Source organism: Asterias amurensis, chromosome 3, assembly GCF_032118995.1.
Source record: "Asterias amurensis chromosome 3, ASM3211899v1".
Lineage (NCBI taxonomy): Eukaryota > Metazoa > Echinodermata > Asteroidea > Forcipulatida > Asteriidae > Asterias > Asterias amurensis.
The window spans coordinates 18643809-18659150 of record NC_092650.1 but is presented as its reverse complement, the minus strand read 5'-3'; the positions used below and the strand labels follow the sequence as shown (position 1 = coordinate 18659150).

General features: G+C 38.7%; 2 protein-coding genes across 2 annotated transcripts; one reads left to right on the top strand and one right to left on the bottom strand.

The window, feature by feature from the left end:
- Positions 1–4240: 4240 nt before the first annotated feature.
- Positions 4241–7173, bottom strand: LOC139935030 (uncharacterized). Its single transcript, XM_071929480.1, has one exon. The coding sequence runs from the start codon at positions 6894–6896 to the stop codon at positions 5988–5990; it is 909 nt and encodes a 302-aa protein (XP_071785581.1). The 5' UTR covers positions 6897–7173; the 3' UTR covers positions 4241–5987.
- Positions 7174–9283: 2110 nt separating this feature from the next.
- Positions 9284–14951, top strand: LOC139935047 (CCAAT/enhancer-binding protein gamma-like). The gene is made up of 2 exons (XM_071929496.1): positions 9284–9426; positions 10451–14951. Exon 2 carries the CDS (start codon positions 10459–10461, stop codon positions 10960–10962), a length of 504 nt encoding a protein of 167 aa, XP_071785597.1. The 5' UTR covers positions 9284–9426; positions 10451–10458; the 3' UTR covers positions 10963–14951.
- Positions 14952–15342: the final 391 nt, after the last annotated feature.

Below are 15342 nucleotides of genomic sequence, written 5' to 3'. Positions count from 1 at the left end.
AAACAAGTATGACAAAAGGAAATGCGGGGGCGAAGTGGAACGTCACATGACTCGGTGGTGGCGCAGAATACACATAGGGAATTCCCGCTTTCCGGGGGGGGTGCCTCTGTAACTATGCAAAGCGCTGCCGGGACTATTTTTTTTTGCATACCACACAAAGGTAAGCTCTAGTCATGTGATGAGTGCAGGGTCAAAGGAGCGCCATGGGGGGGGGGGGTTGGCTACGTAGGCGAAATGGAAAACGAAAGAAAATTCTATAGCACCGGTCACATGCTTCCAGTAAATTACCGTAGGCATGGCAGACCATTGATGGATTTGTGGATTAGGGAGATGGGCATGTATTGACATGTCACATGATGCAAAAGTGTGGGGATACCCTTTTTCTTACAGCGTGAATGCCTATACGATGGCGTACAGTATGTACATGTACACGTGTTCCGTGATACGTGGAAAAGGCCACCTGTATATGTAGTTGATTTGCGCATGGAGGAAATGGAGAATCCATGATTTGCGTGAACGGGAATTTTTGATCAGAAGATATTACAAAAGTACAAAATATGAAGTGAAACTAAAATATAACCCTAGATTTTTTGGCGTTCCTGGTGTTTTAATTTTTACCTGCGTGTCCTCATGTCTGTATTGGAACAAAGATAACTGTTATGTACTAAAATAAGGGGCATGGATATCTTCTATACCGAGCTGGGTTATTGGTAAATTTCTTTTCTTTTTTGGTACTTGAAGATATTGCTTGAAGATATTGCTTAGCAAACTTGATTCTCAGGAAACATAATTAGCCAAGTCACGATTGAGGTACAATTTCAAAAAGTTCACCTGCTTTGCTTATATAATTACTAAAAAAATCCTGTTTTACTTGTTGAACCATGGAAGAAGGAATTTCCTCCTTGGTTGAACCATGGAGGTAGAAATCATAGAGCAAGGAACAGATGGAGGTTGAATATGCAGCAACTTAAACGGCTCCATGGGTTGAACCATATGGAGACAGAATTAATCCTATCCTACCTCCACGGTTGAACTTGTATAAACATTTTTCTGAAAATCGTACACTATACTTTTCCATGCCTATAAATTATCACTCTGATAAAGTGATTGGGGAACCCGGTGGTGATCTCGTGTTATCTATCACGTAGGCAAGGAATTTCCTCTACAAATAAGAGCAATAACCTTTGGACGTTTAATCTTTGCTGGGCTATCTTATTACAGAACAGATAAAAACCGGCTGCTTTTATTGAGTCAATCATGCTTAAAGGAACACGTTGCCTTGGATCGGACGAGTTGGTCTATGAAAAGCGTTTGAAACCGTTTGTTATGAAATGCATATGGATAGAAAGGTGTTTTAAATGTAGAATATAATGATCCACACAAGTATCACTCAAAATTGCACGGTTTTCATTTTACGTCGCGAACTAACACGGCCGGCCATTTATGGGAGTCAAATTTTTGACCCCCATAAATGGCCGACCGTGTTTGTCGACAGGGTAAAACGAAAACCACGCAATTTCGAGGCATATTTGTGTAGATCATTGTATTCTACTTTTACATCATCTTTCTAACCATACCGATTTTATAACAAACGGTTACATGGCACTTTTCAAACACCAACTCGACCGATCCAAGGCAACGTGTTCCTTTAATAATCCCTGGATTTAAAAGGGGGAAATTAATTAAATAAATAGGATAAATTGTAAAATGCTGGGGGATAAAAGAGGCAAGGTTTGCCAGCCAGGGCACTGCCAGCTGTGTGTGGAGCTCTCACCTTTACGAAATTTGCATACAACTGTTTTTGACATGTTTATAGACTTGTTTTCTATAACGGTTCAAGCACCCGGGAGTGCCCCGGGAACAAAGGCTTTAAACAATGCGTATTGTAGCCTTCCGTTCGAAGAATGAAGGTGGCTTTGTGGAGTGGCACGGCCTGGTGGTGTACTTACAGTGGGCAACACAAAGTCCCAAAAACATGAAAAACAAAGTTGTTGAACTTTAGCCTCCGTTTATTAAAGGTGTCCCCAACAAAGTTATATGCCACTTGTTGAAATGTGATCATTGAAAAGTGATGATGAAAGTTTGGAATTTTGTTCATTCACCGACACGGTGGCATCATAAGCCCTGTATCCAGGCTGCTGGAGGATTACAAAACACTTGCATATCCTGGACACTTTCCCGCGTCTTCCTGTGAAAGAAACGTTTGATGATGTCTCAAGTCGCACCCTTTTCTTCGAACCCACAATGAGATGAAAACAAAATACACAATAGTTATTTAATGGTTCTTTACCATCAGGAATTAAGGAGTACTATGTTTTGTTGTTAATGTTTGTTTGTTGGGATGGGGTGATGATGGGGTGATTGTTTATTTATTTATTTATTATTATTTTTTTTTTTTGGGGGGTGGGACATCGGATCGGAGCAAAAGAGCGGGTCATAAGATTTGTAATAAAACAGTTTTTTAAGTAAGAATATGAAGCATTTTGAGTATCTCGTTAGCCCAGCTCGCATCCCCGCTCACAATTACGTCAAGAAAGACGATGTGAAAACACGGGACAATTTTAAACCTCCGTCAAATTAAAAATTAATACATCCAGGAAAGGGCTTTAAGACATTGTTTACGCGGGGGGAAAAAGTGCCAACTAACTTCTATTGGCCGTCAACCAAACTTCCAATCAAGAGCTGATGAAACCCCAGCGTTAGAGAACTTTAGATGACCCATCGGGAATGACAGATCAGCCCCGGATGGGTGAGCGATGAGCCCACAGTCAGGATACAGGGATCCATTATGATACTTCCTTCCACCAATGCGTGGGATGGGCCCTGGTGAGATTCGAAGAGGAAGAAGGTGACAGGTGGAAGGCAAGTATTAGGAGATAATTTCCTCATTAAATTATAATAGTTTTAACCATTTTATTGAGTTTAAAAAAAAAACTCTTCATTGAAAATTTTGAAGCAGCACTATAGCAATCAGTGAATACGGGCAGAGGCTTATTATTGGAAACAAAAAAAAATTATCAAACGGGCCGCAATAAAACAAAATAATAACATACGGAGTTTACACAGACGCCACTGTGCTCACTCCTTCCGTATGGCCCTAATCGCCCACCCCCAGCTCCCCTGATGAGTAGACGCTGTCCTCTTGAAAAAGGTACAGGGCCTTTTTAGCTGCTGTCCATGTCCGAATTAGCGTCTACAGCTATACGGCTGTCGCTAAGGGTGTTGCTAAGGACATCCTATACATCAATGCATATGACGCAGCGACATGGACGTATATTAGCCATAGCCGTATCGTATCCGCCAATTATTCAGGTAGCGCAAAGTCGGAAATGCATGTCGTCATGCCAGTCGTGCATTAATAATTTACAGTGCGCAGCAATGCGTACAAATAACGTGTTTTGATTTTATTTTGGAGGATTGCGCAGAACGCGGACACCAAGTGGAAAATATGACTCAGTTGGACTAGAATTACGTCGTACACCGTTTAAGTTGTGACGTTTTCGATAATGTTGTAGACCAGCCTGTTTTCCTGCCTGCATCATTTAATAAAGCGATCACTTATATTGTGTTTACATTTTTCTCTTTTCATCAATATTTATTCATGACTAAAAATACTTATGACAAAATCAGTCTTTTTGAGTGAAAATTTTTGTTTCTTTATTATTATTATATTACTAGGCCCCAACTAATTTAATTAATAAGTTGTTTCTCTGATCAAAAAACACACATCACCCAAACTCACCAGAAAAAAAAAAACATAATGAAAAACCACCGGTGTATGTCAGTTATGTTAATGAATTCGTTGCAACCATGTAGGATACTCGTTTGGAAAAATCCCCCACCCCATGATGCAACACTATGCAGCATTTCAGGTAACACAAAAATTCCCTAAAGTTATACTATCCTGATCCATCATGGCAGCTTAAAGAAATGGAGGCTTTTGGGTAATGGATTCTAAAATAGAGCATAAACGTCACACTTTTTTTTTTTTTTGTAGTTTGCAATCTTTCTCATTTATTCCACACACTGATTCTTTTCCTCATCGTTTGACATAAAAGTGATTTCCAATTAAGAGTTTGTTTTACATGAACCATTAATCTTTAAAAAATAAAATAAACCCAAGTCAGCAGTGTTACAGACAATAGACTGAATATATTCAACTTTTCTCCAATCCAATCTTATTTAAATACTTCACAGTGTAGGGTAAAAAACACTCCAAAGTTCAAGTTCAAATCAACTCTTCTTTCCCCTTTATACTTGATGAAAGAAGTTTAGTCAACAATGGCTTCATAGGAATACCTTTTATGGGCACACGCAATAAGCCAAAGCCCTATCACATCCATTGAAGATTGGAACTGGTTTGAACTGGTTCCAGCTAGCTAGCTGTGTTCATTGATATGAAAATTTAATATATGGGACTTTAACCCACCTCAGTGACTCACCATTGGGGTATTGTCATGTTACTAACTAAAGCTAATAGGAATTGTACGGTTCTTAATAAATGCAGTTCTCAGAACGTGTATTCTTGGCCCCTACTTAAAAAAAAAATGTTTCCATGAAAGGGAGCTTGACTTTTAACGTGAAGTACAAACCATTGTCACTTTATAATGTGAATTAATTTTACTTGTTGAAAGAACATGAAGTGTTCAATCAATATCAATTAAAATCACATGGCAAATATTTTTTAACCATATAATTCTGTAAAATTGAAGTTGCAATTTCTTGGAAGATTTTATCCTGTAGTGTCTATCAATTTTGCGTACAACAAAGTATAAGCAAACACGTTCCACAGACATTAGGTGCTATTTGGAGTAGCATTAGCAATGATTAATATTTTGAGTAGCATTGATTTCTTGCGTAGCAACTTTGTCTAGCATTCTGCTATGTTTATGCAGAGAAAATCACTTGCTAATTGTGATGAGCTTGTAAATTAGACTTTTAAAGTCCTTCAGTGTCTCATGGCACTTAAGAAATTCGCCGTTAAGATTTTCTTTACACCTTTTACTAGTGATAGTAATACTGCAATAGCTCTTAGTCTTACAATGTACAGTATGCAAAAAGAGCTTGTATTCTAAGACACTGTCATGTCGCCAACTTTATATTGTAGTTTGGTTTTAAGCTTACAGCTTTCCGAGTGACCAAATTGGGGGAACATGTTTTTCCTCTTCTCATAATTGAACTAAAATTCATACCGAGATATTCGTTTCCATCTCAAATGTAAGATTTTGTTCATACATTTTGATTAGTTTTGAAAAATCTTTAGAAGCTAATAGTAATACAATATGACAGTCATACAAACCAATAAATATCTGTATTTGTAATTTACATTCAGAATAAAAATTTTAAACCACACAAAATTGTATTTTTGTGGGAAAATCTCCCGAGCCATTGGAACAATACAGGCATTAGTTTGGCAACATATTCAATTTATACACTAGTTATTTAAGTTACCTAAATATCACCTTCATATCCGTACACCACTACCTTTGAAATACTTAAAATACTTAAGAAGAAACCTAGAAATGTGGAAACTATGTCGGCAAAATTCAAACAAACAAAATTTTCCCAATAATGAAAATCTGTGCAAACAAAAGCTGTGACCAAACCCTACGTTCAGTAAGTATACGGACACTACACGACATTCGTCTTTTACCCTGAATTTAGGTTTTGCGGCTTTTCTAATGCAACATGTTGTATTACGACTCCTAGTGCTACAGCTACATGGCGCTCGTACAGAGTCATTACACTTGTCAAGTTTACATACTGAAGGTGCAGTACTATTAACATAACGACTAGCAAGTGCTCGTCTACTGTACAAACACCCCCCTGTGCCAAGGCAACTGCAGCTCCACCCAGCAAGAAACCAACATCCTATAACAGTGCTTATGATATAACCATAAACATTCAACCCAACATTGCCATTGGGCTTCAACTTTTGCCCAAGCTCTTTGTCTTCAGGAATACGACAGCTACTGTTAGTGTTATATTCACATGTTGGTAACCATTGACAGGCTAGGGGGAGCGGTCTTGCCCACATTCGTGAACAGGCTCTTCAGAACAGTCAATTCTTTAGTCAAAAGTTCCACACGTTTGTTGAGTCGGTCGTTTTCGGTCGTTAATTCAGTAACCTTGCCCTGAAGCTGAGCAGACTTCTCCTTGCTCTTCTCCCTGCTACGGCGAACTGCAATATTGTTCTTGAATCTCTTCTCTCTGTACTCCTCCGATTCTTTATCTGCAATGAAACGAACTCTCTTGCTCGGACTAGACTTGGAACTGCTCTTTCTTCCTGGTGTTGGTTTACGGCCTCGTTGCGAAGGGCTTGGCAGGACAGGCGTCGTAGGTCTGGATGGGCCACTTGTGTATGTGCTGGAGTCGTCGTCGTACTCGTCGTCAATGTCGTCTCCGTAGAGAAAGCCAGAGGCAGGCTCGACTTGCTCCTGGGGCTCCGCCTTCACCTGCAGGGCGGCCGATTCCTCCGTCTGGGCTCGGTGTTGAGGCATGAATTGGGGTCGAGATGAGGGCATCGGGTCCGACAAGTCAGCCACCGTGTCAGATGGTGCTGTACTAAGCAGGTATGACTGTGAATTTGACGACACAGCCTCTTCGGGGCGGATCAAGGGTGGGGGTAGCTCACTTAGAATTGTCGACTTTGGTGGAGAAGATGGCAGCAATTCAGACAACTGCATGAAGTTGTCTGTAGAGCCAGATGGGTTGATGTAAGCGTTTAAGTCAATGGAATTCTCGTTCTCGAATAAGCCGGTGTAATCGGCAAGTCCACCAAAATTCATAGAATTGTCCTCACCTCCGAAAAGAAATACCTCGTCCGGTTTCTGGAGGCTTTTGTCGACGAAATATTCAGAGTCGTTGTACATGCAGAAGTTACCCGGTGGATCCATGGCTAGTGTTGAAATAATGCCACATGGTTGAGAACTTCCAACGAATGGTGAATTAAAAGTTGTACTGCCGTGTGAAACAGACAACCTTTCAATTGTTCAAGTTAACAGTCTTGATGCTGGTAAGTAGCAGCTATCTGTGAGGAGTTTGTTGGATGATGTCAAATCATAAAATGAACAATTTGGCTGGAATTGACGATATTTGTTCACGATGAATTAACTGTTCGTCAACGTTCTCGGTCCTTGCAAGCCTTGGCACGTTGTAGACAATAATGGCGATGTGCGCTCAATGGCCCTGCCTATGACGTTGTAGGCGATTGACTATTAAATATTAATGCGCGAGGTAATCCCCAACACTTTATATACTGAACAATTCACCTAGAGCCTGAATTTCAAATCATTCGTGTATTTCATGAGCGTTTCTACAATTAAATAAAAACTATTGGGTCGAAACATTACCAAAATACTGTTTTTATACTGCGCCAGCTGTTAGGACTATATTAGTGTGCGTAGCTGAAATGGCTACACAGCCCACACTAAATTTAGAGATGACGTTATCTTTATGAAGCTGATTGGTTGCTTTTTTCACGTGGCAATTTTCTCGTTCGTCGATGACATGTCCAAAAATAGTCATGGCATTGCGCAATATTGTGTCAGTCCAGGACTACTCTGCAAAACATTGCAAGATCTCCAGGGTCGTGTGGGGAAAATGAAAAAAATTGCTTCAATTTAATGATTCCGAGTGGGATTTTCCAGTATGAATCAACAAATAATGTGCTAGACCCACACATTGGATGGACCAAGTTTTTCACTGACGATATTTGGCCTAGATATCACTCTAAAATTAACTTAGAGTGAGAATCTAGGAAATACAAAGGAATGCATGGCAACTGACCATGGAGCTATAACAGCTTCATGAACTGACCAACTATTAACATTTTCTTTCAATAATTGATAAAACAAAATTCTCGGACAACCATGCACCACCCCCCCCCCCGCCCCCCCCCAAAAAAAAAAAAAAACCAACAACCCCTAAACCCACCAAAAACCATGGCACTGAATTTGAAAAAACATTTCCCCTTTATTTCTTCGTTTTTATTTCTTATTTGTGGTAGCACTAATTGTCTGTGATCTTTAGTGGCGGGGAGGGGGGGGGGGGGGGGGGGGGTGATGACACAACTTTCAAGAAAGTAACATTTATTCAAAACAGAAAACATTTTGCCTCATCACATTTATCGCATCCGAATCGTTCCTCCGTGATGATGCCCATGAGTGTGCTCTGCTCGTGTGTAATGATCCGATTATTGAAGGCACGGTGAAGATCTTTAGCAAAAAGGGCAATTTCTGCATGTTGACACTGCTAATTGAATTTCCACTGAGTTTTTAAACTTTTGCGATCAAAGTCATTTCTTTTTCGTCTTCATGTTCCTCCTGAGTCGAGCCCATATCCATTAATTTCGTCACACTTTTGCCGAGCCAAATTGATTGTACACTGCACACATTTCATCTCTGGGGACCGGAGGTGCACGGGGGGGGGGGGGGGGGGAACCTCTCAAATCCTATAATTATAATGTATATACTTTCTTTGGTTAATTCTAATAGCTTAAGGATTTTGTCTATTGTTTCTTTGTTAGCGCCGCCATGGAGCATTATTTTTCGACGGATTTGGCGCACACAAATTGTTGCTAATATTATCATTATTTTATAGTTACAAAAAATTCTCCATCCATCATGGAGCACTATACCCGGAGCGCGGTGGCTTGATATCCTTATCCAGGGGCGTGGTTCACTGGGGCGGGTGTTGGTTGAGAAACAAAATTATAATAAAGCAAGATAAATAACTTCAAACAAGCCCTTTATTAACGTTTTGATCTTCTATAGTGTTCGATTTACGTCAATAAATCAACAACTTAACTCTCACTTCTCCTGAAAAACGGCAACTTTTGACAGTCAAGACGTACCGTCTTGCCGGTCAAATCGGCATAACATTTCTGAACATTTTTGAAAAATAATTCTTTCTATGTTTTAGTAGTGACAAAGCAAGCTCAAAATACTGTGTAGACCTACGTTTATTTTAATTCACACACTTTTTGGTCTTAAATGGCACCGCTGATATATTGTGGTATTATTTCTCAGAAAATTAATGAATTCGAATTTCTCAATTTCTCATAAAAAAATTCCCCTTTTTAGGTTACGTCAATTAGACAGGTACCCTACGAATTTACGTTTTACAACTCATTCATACGTACATAATAAACACATAAACACACAAGTTACAAGACAAGCTTTATCGGGCCCGAAATAACCCCTGGTGTTCGGCGGCCATTGTGTATGTCGTTTTTCATGCTGCTGATGATGGTTACCAGCCATTTCACGTCAGAAAATAATAATGGAGGCGTTTAGGTGACGGTTTGGTTCGTTTTCGCTGCGCTCAGCGAGTAAAAAATTCATATTTTTGAGCTCTGTGAAGTGAGTTCTATGAAAGGGATTCTCCTCCAACACGCATAGCACATTCCGGACTGATAAACTGACGGTAAGGGTGAATATTTAGGGTGGAATTGGTTGCCGTTGTAAGAGCAACCCAGCCCATTTTTGGTGTTTTGTTTACGTCAATGGCGTTCGGGGCCAAAGTAGCGGTCTGTGATGTTGCAATAGCATGATTGCGTAATCGGAACTCCCGTGTGTGTATGCAGCATAATAGTAACTGAGCAAAGCCTGGTTTGTGCATCCTCTATGGTTTGTGCATGATGAATTCTTGATATGCATTAAATGTTAGGATAGGATGGTAGGATTACACATTTGAATATAAATATATTATTCCATCATATTCATAGAAAGATGATATAGGATTAGGAGTTTATTAGTTGTTTGTTTGGGATCCATTGTTGTTTATTGTATTTTCATCTGATCTATTTAACCACAAACAGACTGACGAACTTCCTCCCTCTCATTTTTTATTATTAAGTATTTATTTTGGGGCCTATGACTAATCGGTAGAATGTTATCAATCCTGTGCATTTAAATAAAATGCATAGGCCCTACATTCAATTACACAAGTATACAAAACAAGTTTAAAATTGACAAGCACGATAGTAGTGATGAAGTCAAGTAATTTAATTGAAGTGTAAATAGGTCTCTGATTCAATAAGCAGTACACTAGTTAAAGTGTTAGTGTGCGTTCAAAGAAATTTTGTAAGTTATCCCACTGTTATCAAAGGGAAAGTCATTTGCTAGCAGATTAATAAACTGTGTAAATCTGTTAATTATAGACCGGCTAAGCTAAAATGCCTATGAATCAAGTTAAAAATGTCTCTTTTTCAGACTACCCAATTCACAGTGATTTTGAGTTTTCAAATATTTGTTCTCTTTTACCTGTAGAGCTACAGAAGTTGCAGGTCATTGCACAGTTTGCCACGCTTATTCATTTAACTAGAGCAGTTGAGTTTCACATTGTGGGTCATCTTACTAAAAAGGCTGTCCAGAAAGTGTAGCAGGTTTGGGAAAATGTCATGAAACATATTTTTGATTGCTGTGTTTATTTATTATTTTTTTTTCAGGGCAAATTATGGAAAACGGTAACAACAACAACAGAGAGATGTCACCCGACTCCCGTAAACCTGGAGGTGGGAAAATCACCAATTCTGGACGCTCCCTGAAGAAGTACCTGCACGACAAGGAGAGCGACGAGTACAAACAGCGCCGCCAGCGCAACAACGTAGCCGTGCGCAAGAGTCGCGACCGCAGTCGTCAGAAAGCTCATGAAACGCAGACCCGGGTCCAGGAACTGAAGGAGGAGAACCAGCAGTTGGAGAACAAGGTTATGCTCTTGTCGAAGGAGCTGAGCCTCCTGAAGGATCTGTTTCTGGCCCATGCTAGGGAGGTGCCTGATCCAAGTACCACCTTGGAGTTGTACACGTCGTCCCCCGACGTCACCAGCCGCCTACAGAGCCAAGGAGTGCCGACGCAGGAGCTGGTCATCGCGTCGGATGATCAACCATCAGATTCAACATCCTCAGATCACACTTACGGTGTGTCACTTGACCAGGAAGAGGTGAAAACGGAGGCGTGATCTGAGGCGAATGTCTCTGATCTATTTTGGAGGCATAATGTATATATATTTAGATAACACAGGTACATGTACAGTCAAATTTGTTGCGTCAAGTTGTATAAAGGAGAGCGTTCGAAATGCATTAATTTGTCTGATCCTTTCTGAAGTTTGGTTCAGAAAACGCATTTAGTAAGGACATCCTGATCAAAGCTTTGAACTAAATTTGAGTCCCATCTTACAAGATGACGCAGGAACACATACGTGAAAAGCCAGTAGCAGTGAAGGGATTCATTAAATTATTGCATTTGAAATGTATGTATTCGGTTAGGTGAATATATTCATTGCTACAACTGATGTGTATTCATGTATTCTTGTTTGGAAAACAACCCTGGTAATTATTCAACCTTGACCATAAAGCAGATTGGATTGTACATGTACATGTGTGTTAATTTGTACTGGGTACAAACTACGTAAATCGTCAAAACATACAGCCACTGTGAATTGCCACTGATATCATGTCCGTTTTTTTTATAGATAGCTGTCATGTCTTTCGAGTTTCAATCCAGAAAAGAATCGATACCATGTTAATGATGTCAAACAAATACCGTAGTTTGAGTTTAACTTTGGGTTAAATTCAAATGTATATTGTAGAGTTGTGTATATTAGCTCAAAGATGAATAGCCCTATTTCTTTATACTGAATGTTATTTTTGGATGATGATTGTTAAACATATATTATGTGAACTACAAAACAATGCTATTAATATCACGATTCCTGTTCACAGTGTAGGTTTCCTTGGCTTTTCCAGGAGGCATTTAGTCTCCTTTCGTATGACTTTGTAAGCTTACAAGGTGCCCTCGCCCATCGATGCCCCTCTTTGGTTAAAAACAGTTTGTATTCTGATCTTCAAAACGGCCGCATATTTATGCCTGTCACTCTTGCGATTTTGGGAGTCACATACAAAAAATGGAGCATGTTAACACTTAACACCCCGTGGCCTATATTATGCGCATCCCACTCTACAATACACGGAAACGCTGTGTCCCAAAATGGCATGTCAAAGATATTTATGATGATAATGTTTTTTCAGTGAATTTGGTCAATAGAAGTCATTGCCAATTGGGCAGTTATTGCCATTTGGGCAGTTACTGCCATTTGGGCAGTTGTTGTCATGACCTATGTAATCCTACTCTCCCTCAGTCCAAAAAATAATAACAAGACAAAATACTTTGAACAACAAAAAACCCAACACAAATGCTGATATCAGGTAGAAACATACACATCGACTTACAAAGACCTCGGGCAAACAAGTCAGCTTTTCATCAAATCCACACGTAAGGGCTTATTTTGCCCTTTAAAAATCACTGTCACAACCACCATTTTTTTACCTAAAGAGAAAACCACATGCATGTTTATGAAGTTCCTTCTTTGCTCATTGTGTTGAGTATTGTTTTACTATAAATCAGCATTCATAAATACCTCGGACAGTTTATCCAGGGCATCACCTTTTGACCAAAAAGTGTTGATGTTTTTTGACCGAAAAAGTATTTATGAATGGGAATCAAAGTGTGTTGAAACGGTTTTCAACTTGTGGTTTAAACCCGCCAAGGCCTGGTTCTTGATAATTTACCTCGACTTCGTCTTGGTAAAATTATCAAGTCCAGGCCTTGGCGCCGGTTTAAACCACTAGTTGAAAACCCCTTCACCACACATTGATTCCCTTGTTATGAGCTTGTGTTAAACTAGGGAGTTGAGAAATTAGCAGCCATTTGCCAGTGTTGAGTTCTTGTTGACATGACCACGATCATGCCATGACACTGTGACCAAAATGTTTATTATGCTGACAATTTCTTTTCTGTTCCTGTACTATCTAAGATGGATTGCACATCATCGACCACCATATTTGATGATAAACAATGGAAAATTGAAAGCGTGTACTGTACGCCCTGGGTATAACTCTTCGGCAATGATAGCCTTTCATGTGTGCTTACTTCATCAAAGATGGTGTTTCATGATGACATATTCAAAACCACTGGATACCTAGGCAGTGGACATTATTGGTAATTAGTGAAATTAATTCTTAGCATAAAACCTTAACCTTACTTGGTAACAAGTAATGGGGAGAGGTTGATAGTATAACATGGTGTGAGAATTGGCTCCCTCTTGAAATGACGTAGTGTTCGAGAAAGAAGTAATTTTTCACGAATTTGATTTCGAGACCTCAGATTTTGAATTTGAGGTTATGAAATCAAGCATCTGAAAGTACACAACTTCGTGTGACATGGGTGTTTTTTCTTTCATTATTATCACGCAACTTCGACGACCAATTGAGCTCAAATTTTCACAGGTTTAGTATTTATGCATATGTTGATAAACACCAAGTGAGAAGACTGGTCTTTGACAATTACCAATAGTGTCCAGTGTCTTGAAAACTTTCTCGTTTTGGTTGATTCTAAGATGTGAGACCAGATGGAGAACAAAAACCTGACCCTTTTTTGTTCCATATTGGTCTGAAAATCTTTGTTCAGTGCAGGAAACCCACACTTCGATGGATGCAATGTTTGTTGAAGGTCTGTTGATGGTTAATTCAACTTCATTCTTTGCATTTGAGGCAATAATTATTCCACATGCCATGTTCATGGGATTCTTATACCCGGATGCAACTTTTCAGCTGGTCTGCTGGTTTTCCTAATAGAAAACTAGATAATGGTGGGGTATACAACTTAAAAACAGCTAACACAGCCGATGTGTATTTGGTCCCGCTCCATTTTTTTTTTTTTTCAACTACAAAGTTGCATACGTGTAATTAAATAACCAAGTTACATTCATTCAAGTGAAAAGCGTTTAATTTAATAATTGTTTTCCTACACATGCTTTATTCTTTTCAGTGTGAACAAATTTATGTTGTTTTCTCTTTTGTGTTACGGTCTTTTTGTCACAAGAACTTACTTTTGTGCTTAAGTTATATTCAAGTTTAAATTGCTCGACATTACGGAATTCCTAACAACTACTGAAATATAATTGAATAGTTGCATTATAAAGTATGCAGTTGGAAATGGTTAGTGTGAATTGAGATAAGTTAAGGAAAAATGTGAAGTCCTTCAAATATTGAAAATTACACAACTCTGACAAAGGTCGTGCTGCACACATAATATGCTAAGCAAAAGAAACAAGTCATGCTTGGTGGGACAGGTTTACAAGTTACAATGCTATGTGGTGTATTCTGCTTGTCTCTGAAAACTCATTTTTGCTTAGTCACTCATTAATTTAATAAGCAATGAAATTGGGCACTGACACAAGCAGACTTTTGCAGTTAACACCATTTACAAAAAAAATGTACATGAAATATCTCTGTGTGAGTTGTTTGTGTGGTGATTCTACAAGGCTTTCCTCTTTTCCTGAAGACACTCAAAGCATACTGATCGAAACTTTGAATCGTTGCACTTCTGTTTCCTTTCTATCAGAACCACAACAACTCTGAGAGATACCTCAAAAGTATTGAAATTCATGTCATGCATGATTCATGTATTGTAAAACTCTACCACATAATGATCATTTTGGGGCATATGGGTTTTTTTCTCTGCAGGACTGTTTATTTTTCTGAGAAGTAAATTTTTCAACTTTAAAAAAGGAATGCACTTTCGAAACCTTATAGTTTTTATTTTGTTATGAGTAAAGGAATCTCATCGAACAGAAAGATAGTTTTTTTACTAACTAAGCCACTTCACATTGTGTTTTATTATTTCTTTTTAAAATTAGCATTATTTTCGATAACATGCTTGGCTTTGTTCACAGAATGAACTCTGAGCTTTACAAAAAAATGGCTTCATTATTATGTTATAAACCTTTGGAAAATCCACTTTTGTAACATTAATAATTTATAATAGTACAAGCAAACCTGTAAGTTTGAACTTATGTATAAACCTGAATCTCTAGCAATGACCACACAATAAGATAAAATGTTTACAAAAGTAAGAAAATAATAATAACGGAGTGAAAGCAAAGGGAGACTACTGTGTATACTGTGCTTATTTCCTTTGCGTTTTTGTGAATCTGTTAATTGTTTGGATTTGGGGTTTAACAAAAGAAAATTGAATAGAGCTGGATGTGAACCAATGACCTCACGATTTACATGAAGGTGCTCAACTAACTGAATTGCCCTGTTTTCGGTCTTCCTATTTTGTCAATAATTTGTGATTTAATACTTGCCATTAGGTTTTTGTGTTTAAAAACATTGCCTAAGTGGACAAACTTGTGCAGTTGTCATCCAATACGCTAAAATCACCTTCAGATAAAGAAAAAAGGCGGCCTTGCAACTTTTTCTTCGAACAGTTTGTTTTGTTCCGTTTTTATGCAAATGCAAAAGCGTTCAAATCCACTAAATTTAATGCTTATTTTCTG